Genomic DNA, 27,127 nt, shown 5'->3' with positions numbered 1-27,127 from the left:
CCTCACCCCCTGCACCTCCCCACCAGCTCCCTGCACTACCTGGGCTGAGGATGAAGCCCTGTCAGCAGTTCTGGCTGCCTGGCTCCGTGCTGAGCCTTGGCAGGCTCCAGAAGTTGGAAGGAAAAGTCAGAAATTCGGGGACAAAACGAAACCAAAATAAGTCTTTGCCAGGGCAACTCTGCCTGTGTGACCTTCACAGGAAATAGGAAGGGTGAGTTAATGTGCTGGAACAGCATCCCACCCAGCTCACACCAGGAAGGGGCTGCTTTCCACTGCCAGCTCAGGAATAATGTGGATAATTTGGAGCTCATTCTCCACTCGATGCCTCCGTGTTTGGGATTTGCTCTGCACTCCAGCTGTGAACAAAGCCAGGAACAGGGAAGGGGCCTTACAGAGTTCAAAGTCACCTTCTTAGCTCTGTGTATAATATCTATTTATCTCCCATCACCAGCCTCTTGCAGGCACTTCACCTTCTACTCCCCTCCACTACCTCCTGTGACAGCATCCAGGATTCCTCAGGTGGCTGGAGGAAAAACACCAAACCATCTACCCACCGTTCACATGAAATAGCAACTTTTTATTTTCTCAAATAAAATAATCCTTCCATTTCTGCTCAATCAGGTTGTGAGGGGTGGAGAGGAGCAGGGAGGAGGCAGGAGCCCTGCTCAGACAGGTGTCACATCTGTTCTCACAGTTCTGCATCCACATCACACTGAACCCTTTTCCAATGAAAGAAAATAAAAAGCTATTGGCAGCTCTTGATCCCAGAAGGCAAGAGCTGTCCTCTATCAGGCACTCTGAATTATTTAGCAACAGTATTCAATGGAAAAGCATGATTAGAAAGATCCCAGAATTCTGATGAACAATATCCAGACAAGCAACAATGTTTGAAAGGGCTGGCGTAAAACCCATGGCATGGGATGGTACCTTGAGCTCCAAAGAGCTGTGACTGGAATTTAGGGGCATAGTTAAGAAGATCCCCAGCCTGGGGACTAAAAGGCAGGACAACTCCTGCCCAACAAAGGAGGAAGCTCCCAAGGCAGCTCCTCGGTGAGTGATATGCCAGAAGTGAATCCTCACTGCAGCCTATGGCTCTTGGATTGTATCCTGCTGCAGTTTGGCCAAGATAATCATTCATTAACAGTTTAATTTCTCATCTCTCAGTACCAGTTGGACCAGGATGTCCTACAAACCCCACTGCAGGGCTAAGGGAGGCACAGAGTGCCAGGTTTTAATGTCAGTGGAGGTGGGACTGTTATAAACTGGGGCTGTCTCAGCTGCAGATGCACCCAATGAGCAGGGCAGGAAGAACTTTGATTCTGTTTCAGATCAATGCTTAAATTAAGTGAATGGACAAGCAGCAAAGCATGAGCAATGTTCTCTCAGCCCAAAGCACAGGGCCAGATTGGTTCACACTAACCCAAACACTTCCCACCAGGAGCTGAACACTTACATCTCTGTGCAAACCTTACGAGGGGCAGGACACTGCTGAATGTGGGAACTGTGTCCGAGAACTGGCTCCTTTTCAGTTTTTAAAAAACATTACTTGGCCTGAAACACTGTGAGATGGAAACCCATCTTGCCCATCCCCACCTGCAAGCACAGTAGCCTCATTTTCTGTCTCTCTCCAAGAGAAGGAGCTTCACAGAAGCTTTCTTGGCTGTGGAACATGTCTCCTTTTTTCCTTTTTCTTTATTTTTTCTTTGTGTGTGTGTTTTGTTTTGGTTTTATGTCAGTTCCAATTGCAGTGATTAGAGACAAGGCCAGGCACCAGCAGTTACTTCTTTACGATCTGAATGACATCTTCATGCTCCATCATATGGGTTAGGCCCACTCTTTGAGGGCTGTACTTTGTGCTTGTCCCCTTTAAAGCAAAAAACAGGGGGAAGGATTAGGAGAAGGATCAGAGACCCCTGAGGACAGGGATTCCAGCAGCTGTCCAACACTTACCCACACCAAGGCATATTTGAACTGGCTGGCTAATGATCTGTGGATCCGATGGCACTGCAAGACAGACAGGCAGAAGGTGAAGTATTTAATGACATCTCTTTGCAAACAGTTTTTTCAACATCCAGGAGCTAAAGCACACTCAGGTCTATGTCAGAAATTACCAGAATGACTTTAGGAGCCAGTTTACAGCACTTTAAACAATACAGAACAGACAGAGGACCCACCAGCTCACAGAAAGCCCCTTCCACTGCTCCCATGTGCTTTGTCACTGAGCTGCATTAAATAGTTATTGCTTAAACCTTGCACAGCAGCTGTGAAAGAAACTCGAGGCAGATACAATCAATCAAGGCAACAAAAGGAGAAGCCCAACTAAACACTGACAACTCCTGAAGGACAAATCACAGCAGGTCCAAGAGGAACCTGCCTTCTGCACACAGGGAAATGTAAAACATGCAGAAAAATTACCACATGCTCCACAGAGGCTCCTTTCCGTAGAATAATGGCATCTGTAAAGTCTGGTCTCTCTGTGGAGAAGCAGAAGGGAGGGAAAAAAGCATTGGAATGTCATCAAGTGTGTTCTAATATGCTGACACCACCTCACATCACCTTGTGCTTACTAGTCCCAAATTCCTCCTTCCTGCTCCCAAACAGAACAGGCATCCAGTGCCTGAAAGGATCAAATCCGTTCTCCACCACCCTCCAGTGCAATTCCCACACCACAGTCAGCAGCTTTCTCACAACCCACCTGATCCAACTCCATCCCAAATACTTGACTTAGGACAAACAAAACCACCTAAAAGCAAAACACACGTCCTCAAGGAAAACCAAAACTCCCCAGATTTCAGAGCTTAACAAGCTGAGAGAAAGTTCCATAATGTCCCCATATCCACCCAAGTTCAGCTGTTCACAACCAACCTGGAACAAGTTATAGGTGTGCCTTTATCATTGGGAGAAGCTGCAAGTGGGTAATAAAGCAAAAGGAGGATCAAAGGCATTCCCAGGAGCATGGGAATCACCACACTGCTTGTAGTAAGAATAAGAAACTTCTGGGCTGTGATGGGCTGAACTGTCATCACAATGTGCATAACAAGGAAGAAATCTGTGAACTTGCACACTTTATTTCTTTATATCATCATGCAAAGACTCACGAGAACTCAGCTTGTGTAAAATAGAATAGGAGGGCCATGGTGGGATCCACACATGGCAGGATCAGAGGGAGCAGAAAGCTCTTCTCAAGGGCTGAAAGCTGGTTAGGGAGGGCATAATTCCAGCATTTCCAAGGCACAAACCCTGCTGGCAGCCTGTCTGCCTTTGATGAACAGCAGCCTTTGTGCTTTTCAAACCTGTTCAGCTCACGGTCACTTACGTCCTCGTTTCTTGGTATAGATGCAGGTAAGTGCCAGGTATTCCCAGAGCTTCTCCAGCAAGTAATCCAGGTTCAGTTTCATGCCACAGCTGCAAAACACCAGGAACATCTGTTTACTGCTGTTGAGATTTAGAGATCCAGGAGAAAAAGGTGAACTGTCTTATCCAAGTGCTGGGGAACGAGGGAAGAGTATTTAATGAGGACAGGAAATTGAAAACACAAAGTGAAATTGCCTCAAGGTGAAGGAGGGCAGGGTTAGAGTAAATATCAGGAAGAAATTCCTTACTATGAGGCTGGGCAAGCCCTGGCATAGGTTGCCCAGAGAAGCTGTGGCTGCCCCATTCCTGGAAGTGTCCAAGGCCAGACTGGACAGGGCTTGGAGCAACCTGGGATAGTGGAAGGTGTCCCTGCCCATGGCAGGGGGGTGGAACAACAGGAGCTTTAACCCAAACCTTTCCATGGTTCTATGGAAGAAATTTGGCTTCCAGAAGAGTGAGCAGCTTCAAAGCAGCAAAGCTCCATCAGAAATATCAGCACTTTTAAGGAAACAAGCCAGACTGGCTTACTCTGACCTGCAGACAGCATGGAGAAGCTGCCTGCCTCTCCAGGGGAAGGAAGCCTAGAAAAAGCTGCACAGCAGCCCTGCCTCTCACCCCAGCAGCCCTGGGAGAAGCTGCTGGAAGGGGTGTGGGGTGACCCAGCACACCATGAGAGCAGCACACAGGGCAGTGTGACAGCTCCTACCTGATGACAACACTGTGGGGCCTCCGAGCAAGACGATCCACTTCCTCCATGGATATCTGGTCAATCTTGTTATAAACCTGAATCAAAGGGGAAACAACAGCCCTCAGAAAGGCAATCCAGCAACACTGTAAGATGTGTACACGTAGGTATTAACAAGGCAGTTCCAGCACCTGACACAGAAATGCAGATCCTGTCAGAGGACAAGACAAGGTTCTCAGTAAAACAAACTGTTAAAATTCAGAAGCCTGAATATAAATTTTGGCCTTTTAAAGTTCTCCCTTTGGGATGATTAGGAACACATTCTCCAGTGGTTTTTATTTCATACAGACCCAGTGGCTATAAAGAGCTGTTAAGGGACCTTTGGCACACAAGGGACCAGCAATAGAAAGCCAAGCACAGAACTGGCAGCAGGGGAATTGGAAGCTCCACACGTGGGATCAAATCCTCAGCACCAGAACTGGCAGCTCTGCTGCTCCAGGGCAGCACCAGCCACAAGAGGGCCCAGGGAACACACACAGCACAGCTGCACATCCAAAGCTTATTAAAAACTCCCTGCTGAACCGTTTCCCACCTCTTAAACCCCAAACTGTTACTGCTTTAGGAGCCAGGAACAAGGGGTTGGAGTGATAGGACTAAGGGGAATGGCTTTAAACTGAGAGGGCAGGGTTAGATGGGATATTAGGAAGAAATTTCTCCCTGGGAGGGTGGGCAGGCCCTGGCACAGGTTGCCCAACATTGTGGTTCCCCATCCCTGGAAGTGTCCAAGGCCAGGCTGGATGAGGCTTGGAGCAGCCTGGGCTGGGAGAGGTGTCCCTGCCCATGGCAGGGGGTGGGACTGGGTGGGCTTTAAGGTCCATTCCAACCCAAACCATTCCATCATTCTATGAAGATCCAATGTTTCCCTTGGCACAGAAAGGAGATGCTGGATGCAACAGAAGCCAGGCTGGCCAAGATACTCACGTAGAGGCACGGCATGTAGACCCTGTTGCCTACAATCACATCAATGAACTCATCAGGGGAACAATCCTCTCTGAACAGGACCTCAGCATTGAAGATTTCTGAGGTGAACACTGTCAAGGCACAAATCCCACACAGCTCTGCCCCACTGTGAGTCACAGGCTGAGCCCCCTTGCAGAGCCAGCACCAAAGTGACACCAAGGCTGTCCCACAGCAGGAACCACCTGGATAATGACCCTCTGGGGCTGAAGGCTCTCCTGCTTCAGGAAAGGATACTGTATTCATGGAGAATGAGCTGCACCAGCTTCTCTGAGCACTGAGTCAACGTAACAGTGGAGTTGAAGGAGATGCCACCACCCTTCTTGGGCTGCAGGAGGCAACAAAGCAACATGTAAGAACATCCTGTAAAACCCCCATGCCCCCTCAACCTGTCCAGCACGAGGGGCTGGGCTTTGAGCAGGCAGCCAGACATCACTGTGCCTGCAGGAGCTCAGGAAGCCTCACCTTGAAGTAGATATTTGGTTTGCTTTTGTTCAGCCGGATTCCTACAGATTCCAGTTCTTTCTCCAGCAAGGCCCTGCAGGGACACTGCATGTCAGTGCCTGTGAGGCTGAGCACTGCCAGGTGACACACAGAGCTTTCCTTTTCCACTTTTCTGTTGATACAGCCCTGCTTGGAGCTTTCACTACAAACTAAACCCCATCTAATGCAGGTCAGAGTTTGTGGTGGAGATCCTGGTAGACATTCCCATCCCTGACAGCCATCCTGTGGGAATGATCCTTCAGCTGAGGAGCCAAGCCAGCCAGCTGGGATGCTTCTCATGGAGCACAACCTCCATCTCACACTCAATAGCTTAAATACTCAATTTCTGGGCACATGGGGAGCCCTGAGCCAAGCCCAGCCCACCCCCCATGCCCAGCACACACTCACCTCTGCACCTCGCCCTTGGTGGCATCCAGCATCATGATCACAACATCTGCTGTCCTGGCCACAGCGATCACCTGCCGACCTCTGCCCTTCCCTGGGGAAACAGGAGGTGGATGTGCATCAGCAAGAGGACACAGCCATGGGTTCTGTGACAGATGGGGACTCCTGCTCTGTGCAGCAGCTTGGAAGCAAGGAAAGAGATCCAGCAGTGCTGCCCTGGCTGCAGCAGTTGCTGGGGGTCTGGCAGCAGCTCCAGGCAGCACAGACAGCTCACCCAGGACAGCGGTGTGGGCCTGGGGCACCTGTTACACTTTCTGGTCAAGAAGGAGACAGAGCTTATTAGTCAGACCATGTTCCTCCAAAAAGAGACCATTAAGTGATTTTCCAAAGTTTTTCAAGGCATCTTCTGGCACTGATCTCTTCTCTCTGGTGACCAGTGATAAGACCCCAGGGAACAGCTGGAGCTGTGCCAGGGCAGGGTTAGGTTGGATCTCAGGACAAGGTTCTTCCCCCAGAGGGTGGTGGGCACTGCCCAGGCTCCCCAGGGCAGTGGGCACAGCCCCAAGGCTGCCAGAGCTGCAGGAGGGTTTGGATGATCCTCTCAGGGACAGGGTGGGATTGTTGGGGTGTCTGTGCAGGGCCAGGGGGTTAAACTGGATGATCCTTGTGCGTCCTTCCCAACTCAGGGTATTCCATGACTCTGTGATTTCCTAAGCTCTCTTCAGTCATGACCAGGCAATCAGGACAATGACAATGCAGACAGACAAAGCCAACATGCCTTCCCAGTATCAGAAGTCATGGGAGGACTGGCAGGAACTCAGGGAATTAGTCAAATGAGGTTGCTGTTTAGCTGTAATTCCCCTCTCTGCCTCTCCAGCATCTTTCTTTAGATTTCCTCAGTACCAGAAAACAGACGAGCCAGATAACACTCCAGCAAGGAGGTGAGAAGTGACTGGCTGGCTTTGGCTCCCACCTCCAGAAAAGCATCTTTCTGCTACACATAGACCCTTATGTGGGTTCAGGGACAGAAATCATGCCACACATAGGATCAAGGACTCTAAAATTTAGGAAGCCAACACAGGAACCCTCAGCCCAGGAAACCTGTGAATGCCTGAGACACCCAGGGGCACTACTGAGGGCAAATCCCTCCTTCACATGAACACAGAGATGAGCCAACCTTGTGCTGCTCCTTCAATGATTCCAGGCAGATCCAGCAGCTGAATATTGGCTCCTTTGTACTGAAAAGGAAACAGAAGGATGGAAAGTTGAAAGCCTTTTGCAGGTCACCTGAGCAGCCTCGAAAGCCCCAAGCACATGCTGAGGTCCAAATCCTGTGGAAAGTGGAACTGGATGGAGCTGGCAGGGCAGGGGAACTCTGCACGAGGCTGGTGGCTCTGCTCTGAGGAAACTTCCAGAGCATTGGCCACGAGCTGTGGTCAGCACACACAGAGCTGTGTGTCAGTCCAGACCCCCCAAAGCATCCTATGGCTGCAGCTGGACAAAGCACCAGGAAAACAGCACAGCAGTCACGTTATCCTGAGCTGGAGAAACGGAAAGGGAAGGAAAAACAACCCTCACTTTCTTGGTCTAATGAGAAAAGTCAGTAATGAGCAAGTGCCACATCCCTTACTGTGATGGATCAGAACTATCCAGGTGTGCTGCAAGTCTTACAGTACCAGGAAAAATGCAGGAGACTCTCATTCCTCAGCTCTGCAGGGCATTGTCTTCCCAGCTGTTGTTGCAGCTCACAGCTGTGCTTGGATGTGTTACACTATTTATGTCCCTTTTCACACCAATACAGTTACTTTCATTATTTAACTCCCCTTTCCATCCTGACCCAGATTTCCTCATTACTCTTGGACACTTTTCAGTTTGATGCCCTTTACCATTTGTTTTACTGATGGATGCTTAGGCCACCACTAACAAAACTCCTCAAGGACAGGAGTAGCTGCATTTTGTTTCAGAATTGACCACAGTACAGATTGCCTCCTTTAAGGCTTCATTAAAAACAAATCTGTCAAGGTTTGCAGCCATCTGGTCACTGGCACCGACAGCAGTTATACAAAATTCAGTCGAGCATTGTTGTATTGCTCTGGTCAGTCAAACAGCAGCACACAAATCTTGGTCAGGCAGTCAATCCTGAAGAGTTATGGAGTTCAGGGAAGAGCTAAATCAGCACTGCAGGCTGCAGAAGGCCTGAAACCTCAAGCTTCTAAGTTTAAACTCCTAAAGTTTAAAGCAAAATTCAGCTTTGGAGACTTCTGGATGTCTTTGCTCCTTAGTGGCACAAGTGCACCTGGTGCAAACACACATTTACACAACTGGGTTTCCATCCATTCCTATGCCAAAGGCAGGAGAATCCCACTCACCTCTATGACTCCTGGGATACAGGTCAGTGTGGTGAACTCGTAGGATGCGGCTTCGCTGGCAGTTGAGGTCATTAAACTCAGAAACGTGGACTGGAAAGCAAGAGATCAGCATCACCACAGACAGGCACATGAAAAGGCAAAACCTGGCCTGTATCAAGAACAGTGTGGCAGGAGGACCAGGGCAGTGACCCTTCCCCTGGACTCTGCCTTGGGGAGGCCACACCTTGAGTGTTGTGTTCAGTTCTGGGCCCCTCAGTTGAGGAAAGAGACTGAGGGGCTGGAGCGGGGCCAGAGAAGAGCAACAAGGCTGGAGAAGGGACTGGAGGTGGCTCTGAGTGTCCTCTGAAACACCTCCAGGGACAGAGAATCCAACATGTCTTGATCCAACCCCACTGTGATCACCAGCCCAGGGCACTCTGTGCCCTGGGCTGGTGATCACAGTAGGGTTGGATCAAGGGTTGATGATCTCAGAGGTCTCTTCCAACCCAACTGAGAAGAGCAACGAGGCTGGAGAAGGGACTGGAGCACAAGTGCTGTGGGGAGAGGCTGAGGGAGCTGGGGGTGTTTAGCCTGGAGAAGAGGAGGCTCAGAGGTGACCTCAGCACTGTCTGGAACTGCCTGAAGGGAAGTTCTGGCCAGCTGGGGGTTGGTCTCTTCTCCCAGGCACTCAGCAATAGGACAAGGGGGCACGATGGGCTCAAGCTCTGCCAGGGGAAATTGAAGTTGGAGAGCAGGAAAAACTTCTTTGCAGAGAGAGTGCTCAGGGATTGGAATGGTCTGCCCAGAGAGGGGGTGGATTCCCCATCCCTGGAGGTTTTTCAACTGAGCTTGGCCGTGGCACTGAGTGCCATGATCTGGTAAAGGGACTGGAGTTGGACCAAGGGTTGGACTTGATGATCTCAGAGGTCTTTTCCAACCCAATCCATTCTAAGATTCTATGAGGCACAGCCCCTCACTGACCTTGCCCACAGAGGGAAACCCAATCAGTGCCACTCGGGCATCTCCTGATTTCATCACATCGAAGCCCTCGCCCTTGGCCGCCGGGGACTTGGAGGGTTCCAGCAGCTGAGCCCTGTACTTGGCAAGCTTTGCCTTCAGCAGCCCCAGGTGGTACTCGGTGGCTGGAATGACACAAACACGGCAGTTGGTTGGCACAAGAGTTGTTGGTGATTCACTTCTGGAAATGAGAACGTCCCCCAAAGGAAACACTGCGGGTCTCAGTCCGGCTCAGTGATGCTCCCAGGGGTTCTGTCACCACCTGGGACACCGGGAATGGGGGGGGGACACACCGGGAATGGAGGGGGGGGGACACACCGGGAATGGGGGGGGACGGGACACCGGGAACGGGGGGGGGGACGAGACACCGGGAACGGGGGGGGGACGAGACACCGGGAACGGGGGGGGGGAACGACACCGGGAATGGGGGGGGGGGGGACGGACGACACCAGGAATGGGGGGGGGGGGGACGGACGACACCGGGAATGGGGGGGGGGGGGGACACACCGGGAATGGGGGGGGGGGGGGGACACACCGGGAATGGGGGGGGGGGGGGGGGACACACCGGGAATGGGGGGGGGGGGGGGACGGACGACACCAGGAATGGGGGGGGGGACAGACGACACCAGGAATGGGGGGGGGGGACAGACGACACCAGGAATGGGGGGGGGGGGGGACACACACCGGGAATGAGGGGGGACACCAGGAATGGGGGGGGGGGGACACACCTCCCAGGGACTGCACAGAGCCAGAACTGAGGGGCACAGCTGAAAAATTCCCTGAGTAAAAGGAACAAGGCAGAGAGAGCAGGTGCAGGAGTGAAGGGCTGAAAGAGCCAGTTCAGGAGGGAGAGAGCACAGGGGGGAAAGCTGCTCCTGGGAAAAGGCCTCTCCTTGCACCTGGGCACATCCAAACTCACAGGGTCACCTTCCCCTGCTCTTGCCAGCTTTTAAAGACTTTTAACTCAGAGTTCAGTGGGGGAAAGTACTGTATTGCCTTATTCTTAGCAAAACACCTGAATTTACACCTCGTCCAGAAAAAAGGTGGTTGTTTCCTTCTGCAACAGCAAAGGGCATGAAAACCAGGGGCTTACAGCTTTTAGTATTTTTATTTCTATTCTTTACCACAGCCTAAAGCCCCCCATCACAGCAGCAGCTCTGGCAGAGCCTGTGGGGGGCTCAGCTCCTCAGTCCACTGCCCCCCCAGCCCCTCCTGCCCTGGCACCTCTGCCCGTGCCCCACAAAGCCCCTTCTGGACTCTCAGACCCCCATAACTCCAAACCCCCCCTAACATCCCAGCCCTTTCTTCCACCAGACCCCCTTCCACCGCCCCACAACTCACCTGCTCCCCCAGCCCCTCGTGCCCCCAGCCCCTCATAATCCCTCAGCCCCTCACACATCCCCTCCCCTTCCCCAGGCCCTCTCCCAGTCTCCCATAACCCCCATCCCACCGGCCCCCCTCACCCCGCTCCCCTCCCGGGCTCTGCCCGCCCGCCTTCCCCGGGCCCCCGGCCCCTCTCCCGCTTCCCGCACCTTTGTTCTTCTGGGTGCGGGCGATCTCCTTCTCGATCTCCGAGATCTTCTCCAGGATTCCCATGGCGGGCCCCGCGCGGCTCCCGCCGGAAGCGCCGCCGGCCCGGCTTGTCCGTCCCCGTCACGCGTCCGGGCCGGCCCCGCGCCCCGCGCGCTCCGCCCGCGCCCCGAGCCGCGCGCCGCGGGTTCCGCCCGCCGCCACTGCCGGGGGGACACGGGTGGGTGACATGGGTGGGTGACATGGGTGGAGGGGGACACGAAGCTGCAGAGGGAAAGGCCTCAGAAGCAGGGGGTGTCAAGGGGAACCCCCCAGCAGGGCTGCCCCACTCCTGGCTCCTCTAATTGAGGTGCATCTTTGACAGCAGCTGGAGCCAGAAGGGGATCGGGCTCTGCTCCAGGGAACAGGAGGAGAGGGAACAGCCTCAGGCTGTGCCAGGGCAAGGTCAGGTTGGACATCAGGTGGGATTTCTGCATGGAAAGGATGGTCAGGCATGGAACGGCCCAGGGAGGTTTGGAGTGCCCAGCCCTGGAGGTGCCCAGGGCAGGACTGGCCGTGGCTCTGAGTGGGCATCGGGCACAGGGTGGGCTTGATGACCCTGGAGATCTTTTCCAACGAAAACGATTCTGTGACCTTGTGAATTAAGGCCGTGGGCAGCTGATGGGACTCCTGGAGATGCCCTGGAGGGAGGAGAGGAGGGACAGCACCGTCCTGGAACCAGGGAGTGCTTTGGAGGACAAACACACGGAGACAGACCCGTTCAATACCGTTCACTTTAATTTGGACGTTGATCGCTCCACAAAACACCTCTCGGCCCCACTCCCTCCGCTCCCACACGGACACCACCACCTCTCCCAGCCCCACACACCCCATTTCTCACCTCTGCCCCCCAAATCCTCCCCTGGGTCCTTCTCTCTCACCACATCAAGACATACATAACGTTCCTCCTCAGCTCAAACAAGTCAAAGAAAAGGAAAACCAAAGCAAAGACCCTCGAGGAGGGAAAATCCACACCGTGACAGCCCCTGCAGACCCCTCGGCTCCACAACCCGCTCTGCACCCGCCACGTGTCAGATCCAGACAGTTCTGGGAGTCAGCTGAAATCCCCTCCAGGATGGTGGGAAGGAGACAGGCAGAGAGCAGGATGCTCCATACACACCCTTCTCACAACGTATCAAGTCTCAAAACTTCTGAGGTTTGGGGATAGTTACACACGTTAAACACCCCCAGGCCCCTCCTAACTCGGCTCCTGCCAACGACCAGGGTTAATTCAACCACACCATGCCACAAATCCAAGTGTCCCACTGGTACTGACAGCTCTGGGAGCACAGGGACACCAGTGCCACCCCCAGTATTGCACAGACAGCTCTGGAGGGCTGGGAAGAGCCATTGGAGCTGGGTCCCTGCACCCACACAGCACCTGGGAGAAGGCTACACCCCCACAGTGGAGCAGCATCACTGGTTTTCACCTCCAAAACCAGATCTCCCAGCACCATCCATGAGGAAACCCCTCTCCCCAAAAGGGGGCCGAGTTTCTCCAGGAGGAGCAGAATAAAACAGCAATGCACTTCCCAACTGCTCTGCCCACAGCCCCCAGGGGCTTCCATGCTTCCCTACACATCCACCAGCAACAGCCAAGGCACCAGCACACACTCCCTGGAAGGGCCAGGTCTCCCCCTTCTCCCCTCAGCATGTGCTGGGGAGAAGGATCGATCCACGGGCACAGCACAAGGCGGCCAAATCCCGCATCATCTCCGAGACCAGCCCCACCACGCAAGATCCCAACCTGGAATAGAGGAAAGGGACTCACCAAGCCCTGAATCCCTCCTCGTTAAGGCTTAAACAAGCAATTCAACTGCTGCCAAAAAAGAAGGAAGTTAGTTCAAAAGAAGCAAACCCAAAGCACCTCAGAGGCTTCGCCCCCTCTCCCGGGCAGAAAATCCGTCCAGCACACCCAGCCGTGCTTGGAGGGGGTTGGGTTTTAAACCAGCCAGAAAAAGGCAAACTAAACTCTCACAAAAGCCCCTCCAGGTGGGACTGACACAGTAAAAACACAACTGAGGCCAAGTTTTAAAGTGTCTTTGAGAAAAACCACCCCACACATCCATACACACACACACACACACACACTTTGGCACACGGAGCCTTAATTATGTCATTTGGAACATTCAGAGTCAGAGGGAGCTACTGGGAGGGGTTTTTTTGTTGGTTTTTTTCTCTTTTTTTCTTATTTTTCCTTGTAAAAAGGAGTCAAGCAGTGGTGGTGAAGCATGAAGGGCGAGGGCAAACGCTGAGTGGTCTCAGGGTGACCCTGCTCAGCATTTGCACTCTGGTTATGTTCCCAAAGCTCAGCTGGATACACACATGGATATAAAAACACAGACATTCCTGGTTTTCAATGTGAAAACAGTAACATGGAATCGAGTACTTGTGCATTTGCCATAGGGTCCTTTGGAAAAGGAACCATAAAAATAGATATATTTTTTTTAATAAAAGTCCTTTTTTTTTGTCTTTTTTTTTTTACCCTTAACTTAAGTAAAGAGCAAATATACACCTACAAGCAGAGTTCAGATCCACTTTACTGAGAGCCTGGAAGTCCGTACATCAAATTAATTCCCAGTGGCGTATCCAGACACTGGAACAGCTCCCAGCTCCAAAGGGCCAGCGTTCCTGATGGATCTGCAGCTCTGGCTAACCTCGTTAGCCAGCAGAGCCTCCTTCCAGCCTTACCTCAGCCAACAATCCCCAACAGACTCCACAGCTGAGCCTCACACCCAGGACCTGGCTCTGAGCTGGAAATCTGGGCAACAAACCCGAATCCCAGCAATTTCAATCCACATCAGGATGTAACAAGGAAAACATAAGCCCTGAGCTTACATTTCCTTATTACTCAGAGGCCAGAGCACTGATTCCAGCTACTGAGAAACAGCTTCCAGAGGAGAGCTGGGAGGAACTTCAGTGACAGAGAAATGAGCTGTGCAACAAGAAAGTGCATTAAAGTAGCTTAAAACCAGAGTAAAGATCAAATGGCCACTCGACAGGAGGGAGAATCAAGCTCCAGCAGCTCCTCGGGCTGGGTGAGTTAACATCCAGGCTCTGGCAAGTCCAAGGGGCAGGAGAGAAGAGTGCATTCCTGTGCTCCCACAGGGACACAGTTCTCCTGGCAGGCCATGCTCTCCTGCCCGGTTTGCTTCTGGGCGGTATCAGATCCAGACTGTCATCGGAATTCGTAGATAGGAGCACTGTGCTCAGGAACGTGAGTTAAATTCAATGACTGATACCTGGGAGAGAAGGAAAACATGGAGGAGGGGATTACATGGAGATCTGCTGGCTCTTCTATCCCCCCTTACAGTCCCAGAGGTGTTCAGGCATCCAACATCCACCTCCCACTGTGCCAAAATCCCGTCAGGACTCAGCATTGCTCCTCATCACTCTCCACACTCCCTGACAGGAGGCTGGAACCAGGTGGGGGTCAGGCTCTTCTCCCAGACAAATAATGACAGAACAAGGGGAAATGGCCTCAAGCTGTGCCAGAAGAGGTTCAGGTTGGATATCAGGAAAAAATACTTCACTGAAAGTGGTTAAGCCTTGGACTGGGCTGCCCAGGGAAGTGGTGGAGCCAGGAAAGTGGTGTTTTCTGTCCTACTAGATGTGGCACTTAGGGTTTAGTGGCAATGGTGGGATTTGGTCAAAGGTTGGACTCAATGACTTTGGAGGACTTTTCCAACCTTAATGATGCCATGATTCCCACTCCAGTGACTCCTGAGGCACCTGCAGCCAGGCAGCATTCCAGGTGGGCTGACTGGGGTGGTTTTTTTTGGACACCCTTTGAAGTTCAACAGCTTTCATGTTCAAGCAGTGTTTGCTACAAGTGCAAATTACACTCAAGTCTTTCAAAGCTCAGCTCGAGGGGATGTGTCTGAAACCTCCTGGTTCCTTCCCTCCCCCTGAGAGCTTCACTTGCTGCTCCTGACAATGATCCAAGGGAAAAGAGTTTTCCAACAAAACCCCCACCAATTAGCTTTGACTGTTCCCTTGTCTTACAGCAACACTCCAAGGACCTCAGAACACAAAGCCCTGGCCTGAACAGGATTTTTGCCTGAAGGGAACCACAGCCACACTGTTACATGTGAGAAAGCAGCAAATTCCCTCTCAAAGGTCCCTTGACATCCTCTCCAGACCCTGTACCTCCCCATCTCCACCTTCCCAGCCCATATTTCCACCCCCACCCCATGCCAAAAGGGCAGTTCATTCCACACCAATGGGCTGCACCAGACTGCTCAGGCCAAGCAAAGCCCACATCCCCTCCCCTCTGCCCTGAGGTCCAGCCTGAACCTCCTGCCTGGACACTCCCAAGGCTGTGGATGAACAGGAGAGGAGTCACAGGCTGGTTTGAGTCCTCAGGAACCAGGAAACTTCCTTACCATTCTGAACTCCTATGGTAGTAATAGCCCTCTATAGATGCTGCTGACTTCTGGAAGCAGATGTAATAGAAACCAGCAAAGGAAGCACCACTGATGTCCTTGATGGTGTGATCTGGGACTAGGAACTGCTCCTGCACTCAAAACACAGGCTGCATTTTAAAATGTTGGTCAGATACAGTCCTGCCCCACCCTTATCTGCCCTCCCAAACCAAGTACTGGCACCCACTAACACAAGGAGCACTCCCTGCACTTCCAGCAGCCCAGACCAGAGACCAGTGTCCCTTCACCACCTGTATCTCACAGGGGGGCAGATAACTGAGAACAGAACCAGTTTTAAAAGTGCAGGAGATGAGTTTCAGTTCAACACCTGCCCCCTTGCAAATCAGAAGCCAATTGCAAGATCAGGAATCAATGCCTGAGAATGAAGAGGAGGCTCCAGGGAGATCTTACTGCAGCTTTTCAAGACTTGTGGGGGCTTTTGAAAAAGCTGGAGAGAAACTACCAGAGCACAGAGTGACAGAACAAGGGGCAGTGGCTTCACTCTGACAGAGGTGAAATTTAGATTAAATATTAGGAAGAAATTCTGCCCTGTGAGGGTGGGCAGGCCCTGGCACAGGTTGCCCAGAGAAGCTGTGGCTGCCCCATCCCTGGAAGTGTCCAAGGCCACACTGGACAGGGTTTGGAGCAACTTGGTCTAGGGGAAGTTGTCCCTGGGTTGAAGTAGATGAGCTTGTAAGGTCCCTTCCAACTCAAACCTTTATGATGACTCTGTGATGATCTCAGCTGAAGAACAGAGGTGCAGACTGGCCAGTCTGCATCAAACACATACAGGCCCCACACATGGGCTGGAGACACCAATTCTTTCATCCTCTGGAGAGCCACCAAGCAAGATTTTCCTGTTGTGTCTTTAGCCATGACTGCAGCCCTTAAGGACACAATTAGCTGGCTAGACACCAGTCACACTGGAACTTGCACATACAGTTGGTTTTGGGGTTGGCAGGGTCAGATCTTTCATTAAATCATCACAGCTGAAAAAGCTTTCAGGCACCACAAGCCTCTGCCAGTGGTTTGCAAGCAGCTCATCAGAGAAGGAGACACACAGAGTTTACCTTCCATCTCATGAAGACATAGTCCCCATTTTTCAGATCTTCATAATCAAAGTCATCAGAGTTAAATGTTTTTGCAAACTGGTAAAAAGCCTGGAACTTTCCCTGAAACAAAAAAGAAGACCAAAAAAATCCCAGGATGCTTATTCCAGGAGCAGAGCTCAAGTGCCAGCTGTTATTTAGTAGGGAAAAACTACTAACACCCAGCTGGAGAAGCTCCTCCACTTCCAAAAGAAAATATTTTGACAGAAACATAATAAACATCAAAGCCTGGCAAACAACACCAAGGTCAAGGCAGGGAGGCAACCAGAGCACAGCCCCAGGAACACCCTGCCCTGAGCAGAGACAGGGACCAACTGCCCTACTTGTGCTAGAGGGGTCCCCCTCCCCTTCTCCATTCCAATTTTCCTTCAAAAATAAGGAATGTGTTCTCTTCAGGGGACAGGACATGAGGATTGCTCCTGCTCCCTTCCAACCCCAGGGCTAGCAAATGGAACACACGACATCCTCTCCCTCATCATGGATCACCTTGCTGCAGTGACTCCCAGCTGCAAAGATCCCAGTAGGGGAAAGGAGGGAGACACCCAAAGGAGAAGTCTCCAGGCCTTTCTGACAGCTGTTCCATGGGCACATGCTGCCCCTCTCCTCCAAGCCAGCTGCCCAGACCCACTCGTGCCCCAGATTTACTTACCCAGTGTTTACGATCCACATCTTCGTCAGCGTCCCACTTGCGCGTTAGGAACGGGTGTTTCTTACTGATTATCTCGCCTTCAAAGAACGTGGTGAGGGTTGGGTACTCCTGGGAGAGAGGGGAGACAAAGGTGGGGTCAGAATTGTCACCTACACACACAAACCCCAATGCAGATAGAGCCCCATGCACTCAGCAAAAAGCATCTCACAGCAACAGCTCAGGGCAATCTGAGGCTGGTGCTCCCATCCCTCCTGCCCCACACCTCTCCAAGCCTGACTCCTCCACACCCACAGTCCCCACCCTCTTATTCCAGCCTCTCTCCTCACTTCATGAAGCCAGAAGGAACAGTGTCAGAGCTGAAATGCAGGGAATACCCACACCCACAGCCTCTACCCTCTTATTCCAGCCTCTCTCCTCACTTCATGAAGCCAGAGGAACAGTGTCAGAGCTGAAATGCAGGGAAGGGTCTGGAGCACAATTCCTATATGGAGGAGCTGAGGGGGCTCAGCCTGGAAGGGTTCAAAAAACATGTGGATGTGGCACTTGGGGACATGATTTAATGGTAAAATGGCAGTACTGGGTTAACAGTTGAACCTTAGAGGGCTTTTCCAACCTTAATGATCCTATGAAGATCCCAGCTGGACAATCAGCAGTGACTTTACAGCCAGCACCACTCCCCAGTGGATATTCCCTGATAAATCTACAAACATGCTCAAACCCTCCACTTCCCATTTCTGGGAGAAGCTTCTCCCACCCCACCAGGTTAGGAAAAAAAGCAAGTCTTCACCCAGCACCTTCCTGTGTTGTTTTGCAGTTACCACTCACCTCTGTAAGGCCTTTAATCTTCAAGTATCCACAGAGATAGGAGTTTTCCATATCCACATGCTAGAAGAGAGTGCAAAGTCCAACCATAAACATAGGCATGAAGGTACATGGTTGATCCAAAGCAGTTTCTAACACTTCCAAGGATAATTTCAGCTTCAGCTGGTACAGATTGTGCAGCTCACTGCCCAGTGCTCACATTGCCAGCCCTTCCCCATGCTGGGAACCACCTGGAAAGATCATTTACAGGTGCCCAGCTCACCTCTGTCAGCTTCCACATCCCAATCCTGTTCCCAAGGAAGCATCCTCTGCTCTGAAGTCTCCAGCAGGAAGCAAATAACCCTCTCCAGCCAGAAGGAATCCAACCCACAGTGTTCTCCAAGCAAAAGCATCCCTGGCAGAATCACCCACATCTCCAGCATTTTACAGGCAGCCTTTCTGCTAAACCCTAAAGCTTTTATGCCACCTGTCTTTTGAGTTGTCAGGCTGCACTTCTCTGCTCCTGCTGTGCAGAAACTAGGCAAGTGTTTGCCTGCTCCAAGCACCTTCAAAACCAGGGGATTTTCCAAGCTCCTCCCTGGCATCTCCAGGGAAAAGCTTTCAAAACAGGCAGCGAGTTATTCAGAGAAGTGCAAACCTCAGCTATGACAGAATCCTCCCCACCTGTGATCAAAGACCTGCCACATTTCCCTGCACTCAGCACGGGGAGGGCTGGCAGCCCCTTCTCCTCAGCTGACATGGGAAAAAAACAGCACAAAAGCCACGTTTTTAGCACAAACCCAGAAAAAACCCCCCCAAACAATAGCGTTTTTCCATCACAAACCCAGCCTTGTGAGGGATGTGCAGTGCAGCCCAGCAGCCACGGGATGCCTCCAGCACAGCTAAAACCCATGGGGACCACCAAGAATCCAGACATAAAACCATCTCTGTGGGGTCGGATGCGAAAACACCTCTGAGATCACCAACCCCGACCACACCATAGCACTGAGTGCCATATCCATGTTTGATGGTGTTTAATGAAGGAATTGCTGCTGGTAGAAAGGGATGGGGTGATGCGGGTGCTGTCGCAAGGGGCAAGCAGGGTGGGAACGACCACCGCGGGCCTGAGGCGAGCGGGTTTCCCGCTCGCCTCAGGCCGCGGTGGACGTTCCCACCCTGCCAGAGCTCGTCTCGCAACGCCTTCCCCTTCCTCACCTGCATGACGACCTCCACCTCATAAGCATTGCCTTTGCTTCGCTGCTGCCCGCGGAATTTGGCCCCGCTGTACAGCAGCGAGGTGGCCACGCCGGGCTGCGCCGTGTTGATGGGGGGCGGCGGCACCAGGCTGCTGGCGGCCGCTCCTCCGGCGGCGGAGGAGGAGGAAGAAGAAGAGGACGAACCGCTGCCTCCTCCAATCCCTCCTGTGCGGCGTCTCTCGCTCCGAACCGGCATCTCGGGGGGGTCCCCGGGCGCCAGCGTGGCCGGGGCCGGGCTCGGCCGGGGGGGAGCTCCCGCTCCGCTCCTCTCCCTCACGCCGAGGCCGCCGCTTGAGGTCGAGGCCTCCCGGCAGCGCCTCAGCGCGCCCTCCCATTGGCCCGCTGGGGAGTGCGGCCGCTCGATGATTGGGCGGTGGGGGCGCGAGCGCGCGCTGATTGGTTGCGACGCCGCGAGGCGCTGTTGGGAAATGTAGTTTTTGGTGTTGATTGGCTGCGGCCGCCGGCAAGATGGCGGCGCCCAGGGAGCGGCGCTGAGCGCGGTTGGGGTTGTGGTGGCTGTCGCGATGTGGCGCGGATGTCGTGGCTGTCACCGGCTGCTGTGGGTGCGCTCCCTGCCCACCTGGCTCCACCAGTCGCCTCCTGCCGCTGCCGGGAGTGGCCTGGCGGGGCCATGCGGCCGCCGGGCCTATGCCCCGCCGGGAGGTGAGGGAGCGTCGGGACGGCTCCAGCCGCCCTTGGGGAGGGGGACACTTCCTTGGGGTTTTCCTGGGGATCCCCATCCTGCAGGCTGGGGCAGGGCTGGGCTCGGAGCCCTGTAGGCTGGAGGAGAACGGCCCCGGTGCCGGTGCTCACACACCGTCCTCTTTCCTGGCTGTGTTTGTTCGAAGCCGGGGGGGGATCGCTGGCAGCAGGGCCGAGCCCTCCGTACACCAGTTTGTCACTCCTGTCTTTGCGTTTTGTTGTTTTCTAGGGATTTTGGGGGTTCAGGCACGTTCTGGGTTGTGTGTCCCCTTCGCAGGGTTTGGTGGAATCGTGTGGGTTTGAGGGCAGTGAGATTAGTCTCGTTCTCTCTGAGGTGAAGCTGCAGAGTCACAGAGACTCACAGCAGGGTTTTGGGAGCCCACTGACGTGCCTCGGGACTCCTCTGGGGTGCACACACTTTAATCTGTTTTTAGAGCTGTGCCTGTGGTGTTTTCCAAGGCCCCAAAGCTCTCAGGTCGCTGAGCCTGAGCAAATCCTTTTTTTAGCCTGGAATAACAGACCTGCAGCCTGACCTGTTTGTGTGCCCTTCACGAGACAGATTTATGGGTTTGGGATTTACAACCTGGTTGTCATTGTCAAGGGAATGGCTCATAGATTCTTCCCACCTTGTTGGAGGGATGTGAGCGTTTGGAATACGTGTAATGCTGCTCTCAGGTGTTGGGAGTGTGTGCAGCAGTGCTGGTAGGAAAGGAGGCTGTGCCTAAAACAAGGCCTGCAGTTCCCTCAGGCTCACCTTGCAGGGAGTGTATTCCCAAGCTGGAAAGGGATGTTTGGGCTGGAGGGAGCAGCGTCCTGCCCCAGCTGTGGTTCCTCCAGCAAGGCAGGTCAAAGCAGGGAATAAGTGAGATGCACTGGGGGGAGTGCTGGGGCTGGCATGGGGTGGGGTTGGCATCAGCAGGATGATAAAGAGGGATTGATGTGCCCTGCCCTGCCTCTAACCCAGCTCTGCTGTGTTTCTTGTCACTCTGAGACAGAACAAGCAATGTAAGAAAGATATTGAGCTGTTAGAGAGCACGCAAAGGAGGGCAACAAAGATGGGAAGGGCCTGGAGGGGCAGCATGTAAGGACACTGAGGGCACTTGGAGTGTTCAGCTGGAGGAGACTGAAGGGAGACAACTTCCTGAGGAGGGGCAGGCACTGAGCTTTGCTCTGTGGGGATCAGGGACAGGACCCAGGGAATTAGCAAATTTGCAGGCGATACCAAGTTGGGAGGGAGTGTCGACCTGCTGGAAGGCAGGAGGGCTCTGCAGAGGGACCTGGATAGGCTGGAGAGATGGGCTGATTCCAATGGGATGAAGTTCAACAAGGCCAAGTCCTGGGTCCTGCACTTTGGCCACAACAACCCCTGCAGCGCTCCAGGCTGGGCAAAGAGTGGCTGGAGAGCAGCCAGATGGAAAGAGACCTGGGAGTTTGGATTGACAAGAGGCTGAACATGAGCCAACAGTGTGTCCAGGTGGTCAAGAAGGCCAATGGAATCCTGGCCTGTATCAGAAATAGCGTGGCCAGCAGGCCCAGGGCAGTGACCCTTCCCCTGGACTCTGCCTTGGGGAGGTCACACCTTGAGTGTTGTGTTCAGTTCTGGGCCCCTCAGTTCAGGAAAGAGATTGAGGGGCTGGAGCGGGGCCAGAGAAGAGCAACGAGGCTGGAGAAGGGACTGGAGGTGGCACTGAGTGTCCTCTGAAACACCTCCAGGGACAGAGAATCCAACTGAGTGCCCTGGGCTGGTGATCACAGTGGGGTTGGATCAAGGGTTGATGATCTCAGAGGTCTCTTCCAACCCAACTGAGAAGAGCAACGAGGCTGGAGAAGGGACTGGAGCACAAGTGCTGTGGGGAGAGGCTGAGGGAGCTGGGGGTGTTCAGCCTGGAGAAGAGGAGGCTCAGAGGTGACCTCAGCACTGTCTGGAACTGCCTGAAGGGAAGTTCTGGCCAGGTGGGGGTTGGTCTCTTCTCCCAGGCACTCAGCAATAGGACAAGGGGGCACGGGCTCTAGCTCTGCCAGGGCAGGTTTATGTTGGTTATCAGAAAAATTCTTTGCAGAGAGAGTGCTCAGGCATTGGAATGGGCTGTCCAGAGCGGGGGTGGATTCACCATCCCTGGAGGCTTTTAAGGTGAGACTGGATGTGGCACTGAGTGCCACGATCTGCTAATCACAGTGGGGTTGGATCAAGGGTTGGACTTGATGATCTCAGAGGTCTCTTCCAGCTCTCCTGATTGACTCTATTTCTATCTCCAGAGAGGAAGAGGTTCTACCAGAACGTGAGCATCTCACAAGGAGAAGGTGAGGAGGGGCACAGGACGGGACAGAGGGGCTGGTCCATGCGAGGGCTGTCATCACCCCACACCACATAAAGTGGCTCCCACAGCCCAGGCTGTGTGAGGGGGATGTTTGTCACCAGCTGCTCTGCCCCTTCTTCATCTATGGCAAAGCTGCATGGTGGGAAACAGCTCCCAGTGATGGTGGGAAACTTGAGCATTCCTGGTCCCTTGTTCCCTCAGCTCCAGCTCTGAATCTGCACCCACTGTGGGGTTGTCTGTTGTTCCTTAGTGCCTGCTCCTCTTTGATTCCCCAGGACTTATACTCTGATTCCCCAGGAGGCTTTGAAATAAACCTGGACCACCGAAAGCTGAAAACGCCTCAGGCCAAGCTCTTCACTGTCCCCAGCGAGGCCTTGGCCATTGCAGTGGCAACGGAGTGGGATTCCCAGAAAGACACCATCAAGTTCTACACAATGCACCTGGTGAGCACAGCACAGGGTGGGATGCTGAGACCTCCAAATGGTCTCCAAATGCAGAGTGTGGAGGGAGCAGCTTGTCCTGTTCCCAATGACTGGACGTGGCACTCAGTGCTCTGGTCTAGTTGATGAGGTGGTCAAAGGTGGGACTCGATGATCTTGGACTTCTTTTCCAGTGTAAAAGATTTGGTGGTTCTGTCCTAATGCCCATGAAAACAGGGACAAGAGGTCAGGACCTTGCAGCTGTGAGGGTGATGAGATACTTGGGCGCTTGTGTAGGGGGACTCTGTCACTGTGGGGAGTTGAGAAGGGGCTGGACAGTGTTACTGGGAACAGGAAGGGGCAGGAGGAAACAATGAGCTCTAGAGCAGTCCATGAGCCCTCTGCCCTGCTGCTTAATAGGCTGCTCCCAGGGCTTCTGAAACATTTGAGGAGATTCCTATTACACAAACCGCATTCTGGCCCTGTACCCCCTTTAGCTGCATCCCTTGGTTCTCTGCCCACCACAAATTCCTGGGCTTTTCTTGGCATTGTACTGTGGAAGCTGCTGCCTCTCCAAGCCTTGAATAACAGCAGGTTCAACTGCCTTTATCCCCAGACCACTCTGTGCAACACAGCCCTGGACAATCCCACTCAGCGAAACAAAACGCAGCTGATCCGGGCGGCCGTGAAGTTCCTGGAGACAGACACCCTCTGGTATGAGATGGATTCTGGGAAGATGGTTGGGAAAAGTGAGGGAAAAATGTCTACTGTAACCTGATCATGGCAGGGCTGTGATCCGTGCTGGTTTTGGCTCAGGGGTTTGAATTAGTTTAGACCAGCCCCATGTCTGCAGACCTGGTGGGATCTGTGCACCTGAAGGGGGAAAATGGGAGTCTGGTCCTCTGTTGAACTCCATTACAGACACCTCCATGCTGGGCAAGGTTGGGAACAGCAGGAAGTGAAGATCTGAGAGTAAAGGAAACATCTTTGAAAGGCTTGGGGGGATCTGTCAGTCTGTCCCTCATGCTCCTGTGCCAATACAGGCACCTCAGACTACTGGTACCAGTAGCAAAGTGCCCTTCGTTCATTAAAGTCCTCATGGGCTGCAGGATCAAGCCTGTTCATGCCCAAGCTTCTGTCTCACAGTCCCAGCCTCCATTGGCAGCTCCTGAGGGGAGAGGGAAACAAGGCCATGGCCTTCCCTCATGGCTTTGGTAAGACTGGGAGCAGGGAACGCTGAGCTGAGCTGGTGGGCAGGGAGAGGCAGGAGCAGCCCCCACAGAGTTCCAGTGGGATTTGTCCCCTCCTCTAACTGTTAAACCTCACTGCATTTCGTGGCTTTGGGCTGCCTGTGATTTTCAGTTGGCCAGTTCACTGCTCTGTTTTGTAGTAAGATAGAATTGTCCTTCCTAGAACAACAAAAAGCTCTGAATTTAGGGAGGAGGCAGGGAGGGATTGTTCCCAGTCATTGCTGCCTGGGTGGACAGCAGGCCCTGGTTCCTCTTGCTGTGTCCTGGTGGGGTCAGTGTCCTTCCCAGAGGTGTGTCCCAGCATGGGAGTGACCGTCCAGTGTGGTTTTGTCCAGCTATCGTGTGGAGGACCCTCCAGCCTTGGCAGAGCTGCAAAAGAATGAGTGGGATCCTGTGGTTGCGTGGGCTGAGAAAAGGTAAGAGCTCAAAGGTGTTTGTGTCTGATTATGGCCTGCCCTGCTCAGCCCAGGAGCTCTGGTGCTTGTGGCTGCCAGAGCCACAGCTCCTGGGCTTTTCTAAGGGTTTGGGTGATCACTCCAGGTACAATGTGACAATTGGCTCCTCGACCAGCATCCTGGGGCCAAACATCCCAGCCAGCACCAAGGAGACCTTCATCAGCCATCTGGCATCCTACAACATGTGGGCCCTGCAAGGTGAGCGAGGCTGGGCCGGGAGCTGTCGGCTCAGGCTGGGCCAGTGAGGAGGTGGTTCCTCTCCACGGGGCAGGAAGTGTCTGTACTGTTTTTCTTCTCCTGCTTAGAGTGTTGAGGTGTATCTTTTAAATCTGCAGACCAGGCCCTGAGCTGGATTTGTCATGGGTAGGGACTCTCCTCAGTGCCACTGGCGTTCAGGGTCTTACTGTGCTGTTTGCTCCCTTAGCACAAATAACTTCTTTAATGCCAAACCTTCTAATGATTTAATCCCCAGCTTTGTTACCAGAAAAAGAAATGGGGCTTAGTACTCTAAAGTGCACACACTGTGCACTGTCCTCACTTTTTCATCTTTATAACCCAGTTGTTCTTGCCTGCACCTGCTGAATGACACCTTAAAGATAAAGAAATTATGTTTGCTCTGCTCAAGACCTGAATGAGCAGCAGGCACAGAAAGACACAGAATGCTCAGGCCTGGATAGATATCTCTTGCCTTTGCAGAAGGAAGGGTTGTGGCAGACTACAAGGAAATGGTGTCCAGGTCATGGCCTTTGTCACTGCGGTGACAGGGCCAGCACAGTGCTCTGTGCCTGCTGTTAACCACAGATCTGAGTGTCCAGCTGCAGGTGGGAGCATCACTGCCCTCGCTGAGGGGATATCACCCCCTCCCTGCCTCTTCAGAGTGTGTCAAGATGCTGCTGTAAAGCTGCAGAAAACAGCCATGAATCTTATTTGTTTTGGGTTATTCCCTTCCAGGTATAGAATTTGTAATCACCCAGCTGAAATCACTGATCCTGTCCATGGGCCTGATTGACAGGCACATTACAGTAGAGAAAGCTGTGCTTCTGTCTCGCCTGGAGGAAGAATACCAGGTAAATTATGTTACAAAACAGCCCTATAATTCAAATAGCAATAATCTCAGCATGACAAATGCATCCCCCACCACAAATAACTGCCAAGGGAAGCGCCTGCTGTAGCAGGAGACGTTCCACTCCACCAGTCTCCGCGTCTGAGAGCGTTTGGAGCGTGCTGCTGCAGAGCAACACCACGGGCACAACAGCCCAGAGTGCTCCCAGGGCTGCCAGTTTCTTTTCACACAGCCCAGATGGCTGCTTTTCTCCCTCTCTAATCTGAAGTGCAAAGTTGTGGCTGGCTTCTCTTGCTGTAGGTTATCCAGCCTGGAGGCCTTGGTAGACATCAAGCTACCAAGCTTGCTGGAAGTCAGCCTGGTGTGAAGCTTTCCCTGCCGCAAAAGTGGCTGAAGTTGGGAATCTTTTCATCATCCTTTTAAGGGGCTTTACCTCAGACCCCAGATGAAGCAGGTCCTCATCTGGAGATGTCCCTACCCCAGCAGTCAGTAAATGGTTCTGGGGGGTTACTTGTGCTTGACACGTGAGAGAAGGAAGGCTGAGAGTTGCTGAGCAGCTCTGAGTAAAATCCATGTTCCTCCTCTCCTTCAGATTCGGCGCTGGGGGAACGTGGAGTGGGCCCACGACTACGACCTGTGTGAGCTCCGTGCTCGCACGGCAGCTGGGACTCTCTTTGTTCACCTCTGCTCAGAGAGCTCCACTGTAAAACACAAGCTGTTGCAGGACTGAGGCAGCTGGGCTGGGCACAAGGGGAAAATGCACACCTGGGCATTGCTGGCCTGACCCAGTGGATGGCAGCCCCCCTCCTGCCATCCTGTTTTTCCTGGGATCAGCCTCATGTGCTGTGACTTTGTGGGCGATTCCTTGCTCGGACTGCCTGCTGCAGTGCAGCACCAGCAGTTTGAGCCCACAAGGAGGAAAGGTCAAGGTGAGCTCCCTCTGCATCCCCAGGACAGCAGCTCCATCCATTCCTGGTGTCTGTAACTCATCTGAGGAGCTCCTGTGGAAGAAACAGCTTCCTGGGCAGGGCACGGCACAGACATACCCAGCATATGCCACATGTCTTCATAGCTGCCAGCTCCTGACACACACTTGTTATGGAAATCTGAAAACAGACTCCACTGCATCTGTTGTTCATCCCTTGGCGTGCCTGCCTGTAACACCAGGGTCTCTGTGTTCCATTAAAGGCTCGCCCCTGCGAGGTACCAAAAGCTGTGTGTTTCTTTGTTTTAATCCCCCAGCCATGGGGTGGGTCCTGAGCTGCCCAGCTCTGGGCAGGTGTTGGGATGGCTCCAGGGGTTTAAAATCATGGAGTGGAGCACACACTTCACTACCGTGCCAGCCTCTCCATGCAGCTGAGGAGGTAGCAAGGAAACAACTCTGCAGTCTTGGAGCAAGAAGAGGGCAACCTGGGCTCCAACATTTTTCAGAAGCACGGAGCAGGATGAAATAAATCCATGTTTGACAGGCACCACCACCCACAGGGTTTTCTGTGAGACCCACTCCCTCCCTGGCGAGCGTAGGCAGCCACCCTCTCGTTTAACCTTCCCACCTTCTCCGTGCTGCCTGCCTGGAGCAGCGCCACCCCGGCCAGCACCGCTCCTCAGCTGTCCAGAAGCGAGCGTGGCAGCGGCTGTCACCGAGCAAGGAGGGGAATTAATGACTCCTCGCTTGGCTGTCGTGAGCGGCGGTGCGTGAGCTCCCGTGGAACCATTGATTTCCCTTCCTGCTGGCTGGGGGCTGCTCTGCTCACGCTGCAGAAAAGCCGCTTGCGAGAGGCGGTGGGAAGATGAGGCTCCCAG

The 27,127-nt window shown here is 53.2% G+C and overlaps 3 protein-coding genes across 3 annotated transcripts; 1 reads left to right on the top strand and 2 right to left on the bottom strand.

Annotated features, from left to right (window-relative positions):
* Window positions 1-556: 556 nt before the first annotated feature.
* DRG2 (developmentally regulated GTP binding protein 2) lies at window positions 557-10,953 on the bottom strand. Its single transcript, XM_071570852.1, has 13 exons — window positions 10,842-10,953; window positions 9,274-9,434; window positions 8,314-8,403; window positions 7,122-7,182; window positions 5,948-6,038; window positions 5,522-5,594; window positions 5,294-5,384; window positions 5,021-5,118; window positions 4,061-4,137; window positions 3,317-3,405; window positions 2,416-2,474; window positions 1,951-2,004; window positions 557-1,864 (listed from the first exon to the last, which is right to left on the bottom strand). The coding sequence occupies exons 1-13, from the start codon at window positions 10,903-10,905 to the stop codon at window positions 1,778-1,780; spliced, it is 1,095 nt and encodes a 364-aa protein (XP_071426953.1). The 5' UTR covers window positions 10,906-10,953; the 3' UTR covers window positions 557-1,777.
* A 2,447-nt stretch (window positions 10,954-13,400) lies between these two features.
* Window positions 13,401-19,418, bottom strand: GID4 (GID complex subunit 4 homolog). Its single transcript, XM_071571376.1, has 6 exons — window positions 19,077-19,418; window positions 17,886-17,945; window positions 17,061-17,168; window positions 16,373-16,474; window positions 15,264-15,394; window positions 13,401-14,120 (listed from the first exon to the last, which is right to left on the bottom strand). The coding sequence occupies exons 1-6, from the start codon at window positions 19,311-19,313 to the stop codon at window positions 14,057-14,059; spliced, it is 702 nt and encodes a 233-aa protein (XP_071427477.1). The 5' UTR covers window positions 19,314-19,418; the 3' UTR covers window positions 13,401-14,056.
* A 161-nt stretch (window positions 19,419-19,579) lies between these two features.
* On the top strand, window positions 19,580-26,530 carry ATPAF2 (ATP synthase mitochondrial F1 complex assembly factor 2). The gene is made up of 8 exons (XM_071571043.1): window positions 19,580-19,780; window positions 22,076-22,120; window positions 22,435-22,580; window positions 23,173-23,270; window positions 24,142-24,222; window positions 24,347-24,459; window positions 25,213-25,328; window positions 25,917-26,530. The coding sequence occupies exons 1-8, from the start codon at window positions 19,642-19,644 to the stop codon at window positions 26,052-26,054; spliced, it is 876 nt and encodes a 291-aa protein (XP_071427144.1). The 5' UTR covers window positions 19,580-19,641; the 3' UTR covers window positions 26,055-26,530.
* Window positions 26,531-27,127: the final 597 nt, after the last annotated feature.

This window comes from Pithys albifrons, chromosome 16, assembly GCF_047495875.1.
Source record: "Pithys albifrons albifrons isolate INPA30051 chromosome 16, PitAlb_v1, whole genome shotgun sequence".
In the NCBI taxonomy this organism is placed as follows: Eukaryota; Metazoa; Chordata; class Aves; order Passeriformes; family Thamnophilidae; genus Pithys; species Pithys albifrons.
The sequence above is the reverse complement of the archived record's forward strand: the minus strand, read 5'-3'. Positions and strand labels throughout refer to the sequence as shown.